This window comes from Trachemys scripta, chromosome 1 (genome assembly GCF_013100865.1).
Source record: "Trachemys scripta elegans isolate TJP31775 chromosome 1, CAS_Tse_1.0, whole genome shotgun sequence".
NCBI classification, from domain to species: Eukaryota; Metazoa; Chordata; order Testudines; family Emydidae; genus Trachemys; species Trachemys scripta.
In genome coordinates this window covers 143,767,091-143,784,206 of record NC_048298.1, presented here as the reverse complement: position 1 = coordinate 143,784,206, position 17,116 = coordinate 143,767,091, and the positions used below count along the sequence as shown (strand labels likewise).

General features: G+C 40.4%; 1 protein-coding gene across 8 annotated transcripts in view; it reads left to right on the top strand.

The window, feature by feature from the left end:
* STXBP5L (syntaxin binding protein 5 like) overlaps positions 1–17,116 on the top strand; it is a 309,553-nt gene that overhangs the window by 20,348 nt on the left and 272,089 nt on the right. For all 8 annotated transcript variants that reach the window (XM_034788439.1, XM_034788419.1, XM_034788402.1 and 5 more), the window contains exon 2: positions 9,181–9,278. In XM_034788439.1, coding sequence (XP_034644330.1) covers positions 9,181–9,278 — 98 coding nt within the window. The remainder of the gene's footprint in view (positions 1–9,180; positions 9,279–17,116) is intronic.

Sequence of the window (17,116 nt, the reverse complement as noted above, 5' to 3'; positions counted from 1 at the left end):
CTTCCCCTCAACAGATCTGCTCCCAGGGTATACCCGAGTCAGATCTTCTGATTTCAGTGACTAAAATAATTTCCCCCTGAATTCTACTCCTATTAACCCTGCAGAGTCAGAGTCAATAGAACTAAGCGAGAGTTAGCTGGGTTCTGTTTCTTAAAGACAGCAGCAGTGTTCAACCTGGGAGTCCGCAAACTATGTCTGAGATTTCCAAAGAGATCCACACCTCCATTTGAAATTTTGTAGGGGTCTGCAAATGAAAAAAGTTTGAAAACCACTACTTTAGTGCATCATCAACTGAATTGTTTACTAAATTCCTCACAGTTACACCTGTTCAAGCCCTTTGAAAACAGTGTTAACAACAGCTTAATTTTGCCTTGCAGAGTTTTGATTACTAGTGATGATGCATGAGAAGGAAAGAACCCAGCTTTTTTACAAGTAAAAAAAAAATCTCTTTACCTGTAAAATGAGCACATTTGATATGGAAATCAGGGTGACATTAAGCATAGAGCCTCACAATTGCAGTTTTCGGCCACTTTTAAAAGTAGAAAAGGATTTTATTGCATTAAAAACAGTAAGTGACACGTTTTGGAAAAAGTAGAAAACAGGCAATATTGTGCTTCATTGATCTGTATGGGGAGGGGACCCTATGTGAGCCAGTATCTTCCTGTCCATATAAAGATTAGGGTTAGCTGAGTTTGTGGCATTGTACCTTCCCTTCACCTAGACCCTGCAAAGGTTCCTGGTCCTGGGATCTGTGAGGTGGGAGGGTCTCAGAGCTTGGGCTCCAGCCTGAGCCCAGAAGTCTACACTGCAATGAAACAGCCTCACAAACCTGAGTCGGCTGGCACGGGCAAGCCATGAGTGCCTAGTTGCAGTATAGACATACCCTGAGTGAACAGGCAGAAGGGGATGAAGGGCCAGGGGTGAAAATCATGTTGTCCCTCTTTCAACTACACAAATAATCTGCTTAGAAGTTAATACAGACTGTGGCTATATTAATTCCTGAATGGACTCTCCTTTGCAATGTGGAAACTCCATTTAAAGGAATTACAGGGGCAGCAGCCATCAGGAAGCAGCCCCTGTCAACCATGCCAACAGGGAGTGTGGGGGAAAGCTTCAAAGGGCCAGAATGCAGCAACATATAGACACAGGCTCTGTATAGTTTGGCTTTGTCCAGTAGCAGATTCCTGAGATCTCTGGAGATCTGCTGGTTCAGGGTCCTTGCCCCCAAAAGACAAATGTGGAGGAAAACTCCATGATGGAGGGATACCTTCTGAAAGCTCCTGACACTATGCAGTTTTCTTCTTAGAGGCATGATTTGGCACCTGGTAATGTCCATTTCCCAAGTACTGTATGTTTCTTGAGACATTCTAGATTTGCTCTTGTGTTTTTTAATCAGCTATATAAACTTACTGATTTGAACTGGATTTGTATTATTTTAAAAAATTATTAAAATAACTAAGAAATATTTTACTAAAAATGGAAGACCACAGTTCATTAGAATACAGAATTAATAAGTGCCACATATAATTTTGATACTTATCTCCCCCCACCCCCAAATAATCAAGGCTTTATGTTAATGGTACATAGATTAAAGATGAGTTACAAATTAGTTCTTATTGAGGCTCATATAAAATTCAAAACAACTCTAAATGAAGTGCATTCTGATCAGTATATTTGCATTAAGTGCCAAATAACTATTAATCTTAACAGATTTAAAAGTAGTAACCACAGTTTGCTAGCTTTCTCAGGTAGAAACACTATGGAGTTTAGAGCACATAATATTGTAAATTCAAGTAGTACAACTAGAGCTGAACCATTTCTGGGAATTGTGCCGAAAGATGATAAATGCAATGGCAATCATCTTGACTCAGCAGAATGCATTTAGGATGTTACAGTTTGGTGACTGTGTTAGGTAACATAGAAATTATATGGGCATGTGATTTATACTGTTTTTACTTTTAAACAAAAACAAAAATGAAGCTAATATAAATACATAAGCATAACTTTTCTTAGGCATCAGAAGGAATTCTAATAGTGACTACAAATCTATTTGTTAATGGTGTCCTGTTTCATTCTTTATATGAAGCATTTGATTGAGATAGTTAAAAGTAGAATCTGAAACACTTTTACAGGATATACACCTCTACCTCGATATAACACGACCCGATATAACACGAATTTGGATATAATGCGGTAAAGCAGTGCTCAGGGGGAGGGGGGGAGGGCTGCGCACTCCAGTGGATCAAAGCAAGTTCAATATAACGTGGTTTCACCCATAATGCGGTAAGATTTTTTGACTCCCGAGGACAGCGTTATATCGAGGTAGAGGTGTACTATACACAACTAATAGGTGTCAATATTATTTATTTATATATTTATGAATATTAAAAAAAGGCTTGTTATCCATGGTTTCAGTTGTCTTTGATATACACTAAAAATACAATTAAACAGTACTGATAAATCCATTACCAAAACCTTAACCTTTTGCAGTATGCTCTAATGTTCAGTTTCATAAATATATGGATTTTAAGGCTAGAAGGGACTCTTCTGATCTAGTCTAATCTCCTGCAGAAATCAGGCCTCACCGAATAAAATTCTTGCATCAAGCCTAAAACTTATGTTTGAGCTATAATATATCTGTTAGGAAGATATCTAGTCTTGATTTAAAGACTTAAGTGAAGGAGAATCTACCACATCTGTTGGTAAGCTTGCCTTTTCAGCAAGTCTTGTGCCACAAAGAACTCTGTCTCTGCTCCCTGGCAGGGTCATGCTTATGACTGCTCAGTATTGAGTATGCTAAGTGTGTAAGTTACATTACCAGATGGGGAACTGCTGCTTTGTCTGCTGGCTTTCTCTTGGCTTTTTCATTGCTTTTTGCCTTTCTGACACACAGACACATACAGCTGTCATCAATCAATTCCCAGCCCCTGTGTTCCTCTGACCGTATGGCTTAGCTTCTGTGCAGGCCTTGCTATGATGGCCTTTGAGACATGGGCTTCTGTTGTTTCAGCTATCCCTACACAAAGGGGCATTAAATGGAAGGAGCAATTTAAGCCAAAATGAAGGGTGCTTAGTGCATCCATCAACTTTAACAAGGTCTTTGGTTGATCTAAAGATTACAGATATGCTTGGTTAAAGTCGATGGGTGCAGTTACAGAATGGGAAAAGGAACAAAAATGTAAACATAGTTCATTCTGGTGCATTCTGTGGCAGACAGGAATAAAGGAAAAGTGGGGAAGGGGCAAAACCCAATTTTTTTTTTTAAATGTCAAATGTTTCAGTTTCGACAAGAAACTGGGAAACATAAAAAAAACCTCAGATCATTTCGTTACTTGTCTCCTAGGTGTTGTCCCGAGAGGAAGCCTGGTGTGTTCTCAGCATTGTCTTGTGTCTCCTTTGTCTTGGGATGGAAGCCCAGTATTGATTTGCTCCCTCTCTCCACCTCTTGTGGGCAGTGAGTAGAGAACTCAACGGGGCAGGTCCAGGCACAAAGACACATCGAGGAAGGAGAGCATGACTGAGCTTGGCTCCACCACATATAGCAATGTACTGTTTTAAAGCCCCCTTTCACCTCTGCATTCAACATCAATAAAAGTAATAATACTTGATATTTATACATTTCTTACAAAGCTTGGTAAGAGCATCCCTGAAGCATAAAGGCCCTAATTCATAAATTCATCCCTGTTCAGCAAAGTACTTAGGAATAGGCTTATTTTTAGGTAATTGCTTAAGGCCTGTTCACATCAATAGGATTTAGCATGTGCTTAAAGTTAAGCATGGGGCTTAAGTGTGTTGGATAGGGATGGATTTAAGCATGTGCTTAAATACTTTGCTAAACTGGGTTCAAAGAGTGTAAGTGACTTATGTAAGGACACAAAGCATGTTGGTGGCACACTGGAAATAGAATCTACCATCCTGACTCGTAACCCTGGGCATCATTATCCATTTTGAACCCCCCCCAAAAATAGTATTTTCTCAAATAATTACACACCTGAATAAATCAGTCCTGCTTTCAAATTTTACCCCCAAAATGTTTTATCTAGAAAATATTAACAAAACTTCAGGCTTCTATAAATTTTACATTATTAGACAGATTACACATGGACAGTTTCTGAGCATATACTGTGTTACTTCATGGAAACGCTTTACAATTTTAAGTCTGTATTTTCTGGAGTTATTTATGGAAGATCAAAAATACTTTGAAAGGAAATAGCTTTACAAGCTAATATATCTTACCATAGGACAAGAGTTATTAGAAGCTATCATCACTGTATAAATAATTATATTGTTGCATGCACACTAAATTCTAGTGGGATTTTGTTGCTACAGCTACAAAAGAATCTGATTACATCTCCTGTGTAGCTTAATTGAACTGAAATGACTGTGTTGTGTTCTATACAGTTTTGGTAATGTTTCAGTTTTATGAGTGAAACGCTGGCAGACCCAATTAATCTTATTCCTACGTAAGTCTAGATAATTTATTTGCATAAAGAATATTAATTAGATGTACATGCATATTGGTGGGGTAAAGTTTATTCCAACTCATTGCCTTTGAAAAAGGAATTCAAAATGCTGAAGAAGGATTTTGGCTAAAGTTGTATCCTCAACTTGGTTTGTTTTGTTTAGAAGAAAACATTGTATATATTTGGTATACAGTAGATGTGATCTGAGGAGCACAGGTACTGCTCCATTCTTCTGCCTCCAGGGATCAAGATGCCAAAAAAGGCAGCAGAAGGTGGGATTATGTGGTGAGAAGCCCCATCTCCTCACTGCCTTCTCTGTCACCCTTTTTGGCTCCTTCTTTCATGGCAAGAATAAGTAGTGCCTACAATCTACAGAGCACAGGCTGCTATTTTAGGATTCCTTTTGTGACCCCGCTGTTTGCTATTTAGATAGTTCAATCATGTACATGATTTCTAGTTTTGTTGGTATTTTCTTATTCTAGTATCAGTAGTTTAGGGCTTGTAACAGGGTCCATGACCCGGCCGTCTTCCTGGGGCCCACTTGCTCCCCCAATAAGGCTCAGAGAGGCTTCAGGGTTGTGCAATACCTGTGTCTTTATTTATTTAAGGTTATCCCACCACCAGTATCTGTCTATATACAAGCTTTACAGGATTAGTCAGCTCCTTTACTGGCAGAGTCAGCCTTCAACTAGGAGGCCTCCAGTTCCCTCCCTGACTGACTTCTCCCTGGCTGCCCCCCAGCCTTCTGGCTCCCTCCCAACCTTTATAGCCCTTGGCTTGTCAGGCCAGCAGGTGTTGCCAATCCTCAGGCTGGCATCAGGCCCTTTCCATCTGCCCCAATCTGCTTCCCCTGATTGGAGCAGACTGGGCAGGGACTAATTAGGTGCTTTTGCACCAGAACCCTGCTACAGGGCTACACTGTGCCTGTTAGGCACAGCCCAAAGTATGGGGTAGAGTGCAGCACCAGCCGACATTCTTCCGCCTCTATAAGTTAACATGCTCTTGTACTACTTCACCTTCTTACCTCCGCAAGAGTTCTTAAGAAAATCAGACAGGATTCTGGATTCCATATTACTGGTTTTCACATAGCCTCATTAATTTGGTTGGTCAGATCTCTGACTGTCAGTGGCTGGAGCCCAAGACAGCCCCCCCCCCCCCCCCACGACTGGAGTTGTTCAAGGAACTGCTATCTGTAGGAATTTGCTAAATCAGATAGCAGTTTTTTACAATTCCTTGCATATGAGTAACTGCTACAGGTAGCAAATTCTTACATGTAGCAGTTTCTCGCACTACAGGCATACTAAATAAAAACTACCCCCCAAAACCCTGCAACCAGGAGTCTGGCGGCCACAGCAGTGCCAAGGGAGGCTGAGCCTCCCCTGGCCTATTATACCCGTCGCCGACGGGGACCCCTCTCACGAGGTCTTCCTGAGACAGGCAATAAACTCCCTTCTTTGTTTAGGAATGATAGTCTGTCTGCTCAACATGAGGGAAAGGGCTTCTAATCGAGGTACTTTCTCATGCCAAAGAAAAATGGAAGGTGGAGGCTGATTTTAGTTTTAAGACTACTAAACTAATTTTGTAAAGTCTCAGAAGTTCGTGATGATGACTCTGACAGCTATAATTTCTTCACTAAATTCAAGGGATTTGTTTTTGTCCCTCAACCTACAAGATGCATATTGCCATATAGTGATACACCTATCTCACAGAAAATAAAAAAAACATTTATTACAGACCAGGATCATTTAAATACTGAGTTCTCCCCTTTTGACTCACCTCAGCTCCAAGAGTGTTTTCAAAGGTTCTAACAGTGGTGGCCACTTACCTTCATTGAGAGACGATTTTAGTATTCCTGTATCTCGATGATTGGCTGTTCATGGGTCAGTCTTATGAAAGAATGCTGTCAGCCACTCAGAGGGCTTTTTCTCTGTTCCTGGAATTGAGTCTTCAACTTAATGTAAAAAAATCCATGTTGACCTATACAGAAAATACAGTTTGTGACCAGGGTTCCAGTGGGGGCCAGCTATGGTCACTCAATTAGGGTGAACTGCAAAGAATGGGGCAGACAATCCCCATAAAGCTGGTGGATATTTCAATACCTAGATTTACCAAGCCAGCATACAACAGCATTTTTATTACCTTACTGGTTACTCAGAAGTCCAAACAACACAGTTCCCTTAAAATGATCCAACCTGAGGCCTCCATCTAGGTACTTAAGTTAATTATGATGATTTCTGAAAATCGTATTTCATCATATAAAAGAAAAAGTTCTACCAATACAAAAGGATCGGACACATTACCTCCCAGGTTATTGACTATTCCAGATCATACCCAAATACATGCTACAGCCAATTCTTATTAACTAAACTAAAATTTATTAAAAAACACAAGAGAGAGGAAATGGTTAAAAAGATCAATATACATACAGACATGAGTTCAGTTCATGGAGGTTTAGATTCATAGCAGAGATGGTGAGCTTTATAGTTGCAAAGAGTTCCTTTAGAATTCAGTTAATAGATTATAGTCCAATGTCCAAATCTCATATTCAGGGCGTACCAGCATAACTGGGACCTCAGTCTTGTGACTCAAACTTCCCCTGATGAAGCTTAAGCAGATCTGAGATGACAGAATCAGGATCCAAGGTTCTTTTATACAATTTCATGTCCTCTTTGGCAAGTTGAGAGTTTCTCTGGGACCAAAAGGTAATTAGGATGACTTTGAAGGAGGTCCATCACCGGTACACCTCTACCTCGATATAACGCTGTCCTCGGGAGCCAAAAAATCTTACTGCGTTATAGGTGAAAACGCGTTATATTGAACTTGCTTTGATCCGCCGGAGTGCGCAGCCCCACCCCTCTGGAGCGCTGCTTTACCGCGTTATATCAGAATTCGTGTTATATCAGGTCACTTTATATCAGGGTAGAGGTGTACTTAGCTACAGAAATAACATAAGTCAATTTGCTTGTGCCTCCACCATTCATACTATATTTCAAAGAGAGGTGAATACCAAGAATATCCTGTGTTTACAATTCATTTAAATGCTAGGATGTTCTTCTGATTTCTGAACTATCAGAATACAGCATAGACAGGGACTGTTGATTACATTGTCAACCTTACTCATACATATGTAAATACACAAACATCCCTCCACATGTCTTTTGAGGGTTATTTATGAATGAAAAGTCGGACTTTTTACACCATAAGAACACTGGGAATAAAAAGAAAATGCTAAAAATATGGACACAAATGCAGAACAGGTTTTATAAAATCCTTGACCTTCCAGGCCTCCAGATCGAAGGGAAACTCTAGCCAGGAAAACCCTACAAGAAAATGTTATTGGTACTGGAATTGCTGGAAATGCAAAATATATTATCTTCTTCAGAAGAGAACTTTTAATTATTAACAGCAAAAATAAGCCAGTGCAGGATCATGCTTTCTTCTCACAGTGAAGGAAATGAATGCACAAGAACACAAAAATCCCAGTTATCAAGGAAGTCCGTGAAATAGGCAATGGGGCTCGGGGGTGGGGACCAAAGAGCAGAGACAGTAGAGAATATTGCCCCAATTCAAAATCTTGGTGGTCCTTGAAAGTTTGATGACAGCTGTGGATTTGTATTGCCCAATATTCCAACTCGGGCTGGGATACTGAAAACCATGCTGTTTGTTTTGAAGTAATGCTGCCATAGACGTGGCAAAGCAGACCTCCCAACCAAAGAGAGTCTGGAACCAGAGTGATTGAAGTCTTTGTTAAATTTCTACATCACCGACAATAATTAGTTACTATTGTACATCTTTGTAATCATGATTATGGCAGCAGCATCTCTCTCATCAACATAGGTTAGATTTTTGCAATTTGGGGACTAAGCAGTAATGAGGCCAATGTTCTTCAGAAGCCCTATGGCAGGAGTAGTTAATTTGCTATAATTTATTAAACATTTTGTTTTTGTTTTTGTGCAGTAATTCTCAACATTTCCCCTACAGGACTCTCTTTTTCCATACTGTAATCTATCTGGGGCATTTCTCCCACTTGGCAACATCAGAAGGGCAGATTCCTCACCTCCTCCTAAAACATGTTCACAATATCCAGTTTAAGGGCTATGTTGCTATTGTTTCAGCGTGTCTGCAGATTCAGGCATGCATTACTCACCAGTTTATGCTCAGTTCACTTTTTCAAGTTTATCTCTGCAACTATTAGGACTAGAAACATTAATATATTTTAATTAAAGGATAAGAAAAGGAGGATGATTGTGTCCCTCCTGAAAACTGAAGTAGACCCCTACTTTGAGAACTCCTGTTCTAATTCCATTTCCTTTCTGTTGCTCCTGTTTGTGGCAGTGTTTTGAGGCACCATTTCATGTAATGTCATCAGTTGGCATCTAGGGCTGTCTTTGATAGTGTGAAAGAATATCTATACAGCAAATGAACAACATGTACCAGTTTTCATTCATACATATTTTGTCATTTCCTTTGTTACTATAAATATATATAAAATCCAAGGATATTACTGGGTAAAATACGTAACTTAAAATAGCTTTGATGGAAAATAAACGGTATGGTTCTAAATAGCATATCCTTCAAAATAGGTTTTTGATAAAATGTATTATGAATAATACAGTTTTGATCAATTTGTAGATTCTACTTATATGCAGTTGATATGTATAGTGTATTTAATGCTACAGGTCCTATACTTTAATTGTGTTTGTTTGCTCTATTTCAGACGGTTCGCCATGGTTTTCCTTATTTGCCCACTGCCTTAGCTTTTGACCCAGTTCAGAAAATTCTGGCTGTGGGGACAAGAACAGGAGCCATACGAATGTATCCTTTCTTATTCAAAGTCTTTACGGTTTCTGTACTTTTGATACTGTAGTGACACGAATCAGCTTCATTCCACAAACACTCAGGTAAGATACATTTTATAACATTAAATTCTGATATGTTTTACTTTACTGTTTAGACTGGAAAAATTATCTGAAAAAAGTTGTAGTTTTCTGGAATTGATATTGGCTTATTAATGTGACTAAGGATGACATTTCATGCATGAATTACTGGCTTATGAATAACACTGGCTAATACATAGTTAATTTTTATGCTCCGTATGTGAAAGTGGAGGGATTTAAAAACAGTAGGTTAGGTTCCAAACAAGAATACATATGGAGGAAATTCTTTTAGATATTTTCATTCTTCGTGAGTTTTTTCAAAAGTGAATATCCATTTATAAAATTGGGCATTGTTACAATAATATTTTGCCTTGATGTTTTGATGTTTATAATTTAATATGCATAACTCCTCAACTCTCAGTCTTGAGCCTAGGATACTTTTGGAACTAATTTTTACAAAAGATTAGGATGACCATGAGCCTCACTGGGAGGGAAAGAGAAAGAACTGGAGATCTCCTTTTAATATAAATTTAATTTTGCAAAATGTTCAGAAAACATATTGATGAGTGTAGTAGAAATGTTGCACTACCGATAGATAAAATTAGTCAACCTGTCAACATACGGAAAAATTCAATACAAAAGAAATGAAAATTCAAACATGGTCTGATTTTTGAGAATCTAAAAAGTACATTTCAAAGTTCTAAATTACAGGATGTTCCTCTGAACACATTTCTCAATTTCTCAAGGCCCAAATAGTTCCACCAAACGGATACATGTCTATAAAGGAGAGACAAGAAAAATAGTGCAGGAGAGTTAAAATGTTATGGGTTTGATGTATTTAATAGAAGGGTTTTTTTTTTTTTTTTGTAACCTCAGTTTACAGGTTCAGCACTTCTGCTGTAAATAATTGGCAATAAGTGAGAACATGAGTGCCCTGGTCCTATGAACTCTAACACATAAGTTTAACTACAACCCAAGAGGATTTCAGTTTTAAGCTTCTCAATACTTGTGCACATTATATACCCCTATAAATCCCAGGTTTAAAACTGAAAGATATTTTATGAAGTATGGTCAGTTTACTCTATACAGATTCTTCTACTCTCCCCATCACCATGGTGCCTACGAGTCTAGTGACAGCAGAGGCAAGGTGCAAATAAAGTGAAAACCGTTTATTTGGAAACTCAGCCAGTGTCTCACGTAACACATTTAGCAACCAGGACTTTGATTCCTCACATCTTAGAGTGCTCTTGTGCTCAATAAATTTTATCCTCAAAGGCCTTGATGTTTTTCCAATATAAGCCTTCCACAAGGACAGTAAACCAGTTATACCACAAAGTCTGTGCTGATGGTGATTCTGCTCTTAATATAACGTTATTTACCTCAATGAGGTAGATAGAATATATCCCATTGAACACATACGTTTCTGGCATGGAAAATCTCTGCATGTTCTGTACTTCTGACAGACCACAGCTCAAATGGTCAAATTGTACTCTGCTATGGAAGGGGACTAGAGCTTTACCTCTGGAAGTTTCATTTACACTGTCACCTCAGACTACTGAGCCCTTTGCCCTCCTCTTTCCCCCACCCCAGCAGCCAGGCTCTTGTAGGAGCTATGCTGCTATTGGCCAGGCACCCTATGGCTACATAAAATTCCTACTCTAAGGAAAGTGCAGGTGCAGAGCCCAAGTTAATGCTTCTTTCAAGCAGTGGTGTAGCTAGGAGTGGAAATTTGTGTGGGCGGGCAGACTGCCAGCTCAGCGTCTCCCCCAACACCACACCCTCTTCCTAGCCCGGGTGCTTCCAGAAATGGCTTCGCCTGCCAAGCTGATAATGCACATGGAGCGAGGACCCCACCCTCATGCTCCAGTGTGGCTGGCTGCTCGGCTAAAAAAAGTTCCCCCCCCTTCGGGCTGAAATTCCCCACATTCCTTAAGGCAGAGATGGGGGATAATAGGCAATGATCCCCCCTCTTCAGTTGAGCAGAGTCCAAAGGCTACATCTCCCTGCCCACTCCGCCCTCCTCCCGCAGGGTACCCAGCCAGGGAATCATAGAATATCAGGGTTGGAAGGGACCTCAGGAGGTCATCTAATCCAACCCCCTGCTCAAAGCAGGACCAATTCCCAACTAAATCATCCCACCCAGGGCTTTGTCAAACCTGACCTTAAAAACCTCATAGGAAGGAGATTCCACCACCTCCCTAGGAAACCCATTCCAGTGCTTCACCACCCTCCTAGTGAAAAAGTTTTTCCTAATATCCAACCTAAACCTCCCACACTGCAACTTGAGACCATTACTCCTTGCTCTGTCATCTGGTACCTCTGAGAACCAGAACTAGATCCATCCTCTTTGGAACCCCCTTTCAAGTAGTTGAAAGCAGCTATCAAACCTTTCCAATTTTTCCACATCCTTCTTGTAGTGTGGGGCCCAAAACTGGACACAGTACTCCAGATGAGACCTCACCAATGTCGAATACAGGGGAATGATCACGTCCCTCAATCTGCTGGCAATGCCCCTACTTATATAGCCCAAAATGCCGTTAGCATTCTTGGCAACAAGGGCATACTGTTGACTCATATCCAGCTTCTCATCCACTGTAACCCCTAGGTCATTTTCTCCAGAACTGCTGCCTAGCCATTCGGTCCCTAGTCTGTAGCAGTGCATGGGATTCTTCCGTCCTAAGTGCAGGACTTTGCACTTGTCCTTGTTGAATCTCATCAGGTTTCTTTTGGCGCAATCCTCTAATTTGTCTAGGTCCCTCTGTATCCTATCGCTACCCTCCAGCGTAAACAGGTTTCCTGAGCCTCGCCATCTTGGGAAGAGAGAGAGATTATCCAGAGAGGGGAGGGAAAACTGGGGTGGGGGGGCTGGATGGGGGAGGGCAAAGGCCAAGGGCCAGAGTTGGGGGGAAGGGGCAGGACCCGGGAGGTGCAGAACATGGGTGAGGCAGCAGAACTGGGGGGCATAGCAGAGCCTGGAGCTGGTGGTACAGGGATGGGACTGGGGTGCAGGAGGGATTGTAGGGGTTCAGGAGGGATCTGGGGCCCTGGGGCGGGTGGCAGGAGGGATCAGGGGGCCTGTGTCCCCCCACCCCTCTAGCTGGCCCTTACCACTCAGCAGGCACCAGAAGATGAGGCTGCCCGGTGTGCACAAGCTAGAGTTCTGCCCACCTCTCTCAACTCCGGCTCAGTATCCGTCCGCCCGGCCAGCCGCGTCCCTCTGTCCTGCTGGTGCCTTTGTGTCTGTGTGACCTGCACTGCTGCCTCTGTCTCTAGCGCCCTGCCCATGCCCAGCCCAGTCATGTGCCTAGGCGCCCAGACTGGCTTCGTTCCGGCCCCAGCGCTGGCCCCACCTAGACCTGTCCCCACAAGGCACCCCCACACACACCTGGTTCAACTCCCTCCCTCCCAGCCTGTGGATTCAGATGGCTCCAGCCCTGCCTGCACTCTTCCTGTATTTCAGGTGCCTGAGTGATGCTCTGGGCCACTGTGGCAGCACTACACCTCTGCTCAGATTTGGGTGGGCCTGGATGCTAAGTGGGTGGGCTGCAGCTCAGCTAGCCCCACCCATGGCTATGCCTCAGTTTTCAAGTAGCATTAAATTAAGCCTGGATATCCTCTATCACAGGAGGGGAAGATTTTGTGGAGAAGAGCTGTGCCCCTACTCAACCCCACAATTATCTGTGGAGGGGCTTTCAAAGTAAGGAGGGGAACAATGCTGCTGAAGTGGCACTTCTTTCTATACCTTTCCAGACCATTCTGCTAGTTTAGAGTCCCCTCCGTTTATGGAAAATTTAATAATAATTCTAATATCTGAATCAATCAATAGCATCACTCAAGTTTCTCTACCTATGTGTAATTAGAGAGAGAGAATAATACACTGTTGTTCATTTCTAAATCTCTTGTTAAAATACCCTAGTGTTGGAATATTCCTAATATTCCTCTGACATGAATGTGCCTAATATTCCTCTGACAGCTATTGAATCTGAGGACAAATGTATTAAATTAATGCCATTTTTAAATTATAGGAATACTAGAGGAGTACTAGAACATCTGAATTTTTTAAGAAGCATGTTCATTTTCTCTCTTACAATGTGCACATGGGTAGTCATTTTAAGCCAAATTTATTACAATCATTTGTTTCTGGGCTAAGAACTGTTATGCTAACTTCAACATTTTAAAAACTGATTTATTGTTACCCTCCTGAAAATTTAATTTATAATAGAGAGACTTTTAAAATATCAAAAAACTGTGCAGGTTTTAATGACTTTCTATCTTACAGTCTTCTGCGTAAAGTGCTTCTAGTGGATCAGCACATAGTGTCCTGAAACTGATTAGTGTTAGATAATAATAGAATGGAGGAACTACTTCAATATACCTTGCTGTTGCTTTTGTAGTTTCTGCTGTTGGTGCCATTGAACAGTCCTGGTGATGGTACAAGAAGGACAATTTGGCCATCATGAAGGAAATTAATTCAATACCAGCCTCCGACTAGACTGGATTATTGATTATTTATATTGTGGTATCTCCCAGAAGACCCAATTAAGATCAGGATCCTGTTGTGTTAGATAACACAAACACATAGGAAGACAGAGTTACTCTCCAAAATGCTTACAGGGGTTATGGAATGAATCTGCCTTTGACCAATGCAAATCATGTGGTGGCAATATTTCTTTTCTTAACCAGCAAAGAAACTATTCTGTGGCCCTAAACTCTTAAAGGTAGATCCAAAAACACTGACACAAGCTAGAACAAGATGCTACAGTTCATGATTTCTCTGTGATATTAAATTAGGGACCTAAATAGAAATTAGACATACATATGGAGGAGGTGAATTTTTATGTCCATTTTCCATAGGAAATATTGGGACAAGAGGCAGAACAATAGTGTGGTAGAATTGACAAGAATAAGTAGTTCCTTATGTCCTTAGTGATACCAAAGTTAATGATACCTTGTGTTTTATGACATTGTTAAGTATTAGTCATTTAAATTTGTTCATATGGACTCTAGCTCATTAATTCCAGAATATCTTTCAGGAACAAAAGGGTTGGGAATGAAAACCAGTGGTTTCTGGCAGGAGGAGCCGCAAGGGAACAAGAGTAGTGGGCAAGGCAAGATGGAGAACTAGATGAGTAGGCAGGAGAAAACAGAAGAACTGGATCTGATGGACCCATCTATTGAAGATGGAGAGATCTTTGTGCAAATATGGATTAAATGAAAGGAAAATCAGGGACAATAACTTTAGGTCCATACTCCAATCTGAAAAAGTACAGAATGGCTTGGTTTCTTATCAAAGTTCAAAAATATGTTCCTTAATCATATCTTTTCTTAATTCTATACTTCCAGAAAGACCAAAATATTTGTTATCATAATGGGGACTTAATAGCAATCATTGTAGTTACGTTAGCAAAATAATTGTCTTTCTAGCCACCTATTTTAAAATGCCCATATCTTTTCAAGTGACATTTTTGTGTGTGCTTCACTAGACTGTGGTGCCTATCTCACACATTGATTTAAATTTCTGTGCTTAGTTATACAGTGTGCAAAATAAGGATATTAATACTTACCCATCTTTGTAAAGCATTTTGAGAGTTACAGATAAGAAGTATGATATAACTGCAAAGCATTGTGAGGCCCGTTATACAAATGGGAAAACTGATACAAAGAAAGGTTGAATAAAGTAGCTGAGTGACAGTGAAAGATAGTGGGTTAGACCTCAGATGAAAGATTTGGGTTTAAGTCTTTGTTTGACAATTATTTGTTGTCTGACCTTGACCTTCTTGTATTCTCCACTTGTAAAATGGGGATATTAATACTTGTCCTACAGGATTAATTAATGTGAGGGTTAATTGGGACTGTTTGTACAGCTCTTTTGAAAAAATAAGGCTCTATCTAAGTAATTATCATCTACTGTACCTCCAATAGTATGGAGGAACAGTGAGCACTGTATAGAGGAGAACAAATAGTGCCTTCTCTATTTTAGATTATATTATCTGGTGGTTAGGAAAACCACCAGGGAGATGGGAGACCCGGGGTCCAGTCTCCTTCCTCCAATGATTAGCATGCTGGCTCTTGTGGATCACATTCTTAGGTGCCTCTATCTCCACATTCATTGACTAGGGAGCCAAGGCACCTAATTCAGGCTTTGTGGATTGCAGTGTTGTTCCAGAGATTTTCTAGGTGCATGAAAGTTAGGTACGTTGCAAAGCTCAACATTGCAATGCCAAAGTCCCTTTGTGGGTCCTGGCCTTAGTAAACAATTCTGTTGATGCACAAGAATCATAGAAGATTAGGGTTGGAAGAGACCTCGGGAGGTCATTTAGTCCAACCCCCTGCTCAAGACAAGAAAGAGGAGAGCGAGAGATCAAGCTCATTCTCTCTTAGCTCTATTTGCTACCATGAATAAAACACATAATAGTGTATTTGTGACATTGAAGTTAGGAGCTACGTCTCTGAATGCTCACAGGGAACAGATCTGTTGAGTAGGATGGTTCATTTTCAGCAATAAGGTGACAGGCTGAACATTAGTAGGCGATTGGTGCACACTTCAATTGTGTTTCAATCACCCAAGCAGTGTACCAATACAGGCATTGGAGTGAAACTCATCAATTTATTGTTTCTTTCTTTTTTTAAATCACTTTGAAATGAAATTGTCAATATACAAGGATGAAAAAATATACAAGATATTGCAAGATTTAATAATAGATTTACTCACACAAATAAATCAGATTAAAACCAAAGAGTCAATTTTAATTTTCATCTGCATTTTCACAAGGCCTGTTATGAATATGGTTATGTGCACACACATAGTTGATTTGTACACCTATTAATTTTGTGCATTTTAATGCATGTAACTGAACTCACCTGCTGTTGAAAATCTGGCCAAAAGTGTCCATTCACTCTTTTTAAGTAAATGGGTTAAACTCTGCTTTCAGTTAAACAGAACCACCTCATGTCACCTTCAACTGGAGTTTATCCATGTAAGAGACAGCAAAATTTGGCCTTACATTTGTAATGAAAACCTCCTCTTCAGGGAAAAATGCTTCATATATATCCTGAAATATCATATAAAAAGGTGGCAAACTGGAGAACAGTATTGGCAGCATTTTAAGCAATGACAACAACTACATTTACAATCTGTGCTTCTTTGAGTGCTTGTCCATATGTGTATTTCATTCTAGGATGTGCATGTGACTGAAATTGGAGTTTTTGCTAGCAGTGTTCATTCAGTCTGCATATGTGCCCTTACTGTCCTTATGCCATGTACCAAGGTTACGAAGGGCAGTGTTGATAAATTGTATAGTCAGTTGCTTGACCACACTTTGGTTTGTTATGAAACATACTGAAGAGACCAAATAACCAATGTCAGTCACGTTTACTACTATGAGCCAGTAATAATATAGCATAGGAAAACGGTTCTACAAAAATGATTAAAGATCTAGAAGACATGACCTATGAGGGAAGACTGAAAAAATTGGGTTTGTTTAGTCTGGAGAAGAAAAGACAGAGGGGACATGGTAACACCTTTCAAGTACATAAAAGGTTGTTACAAGGAGGAGTGAGAAAAATTGTTCTTCTTAACCTCTGAGAAGAGGACAAGAAACAATGGGCTTAAATTGCAGCAAGGGTGGTTTAGGTTGGACATTAGGAAAAACTTCCTAACTGTCAGAGTTGTTAAGCACTGGAATAAAATTGCCTAGGGGGGTTGTGGAATTGCCATCATTGGGAATTTTTAAGGGTAGGTTGGACAAACACCGGTCAGCGATGGTCTAGATCAGG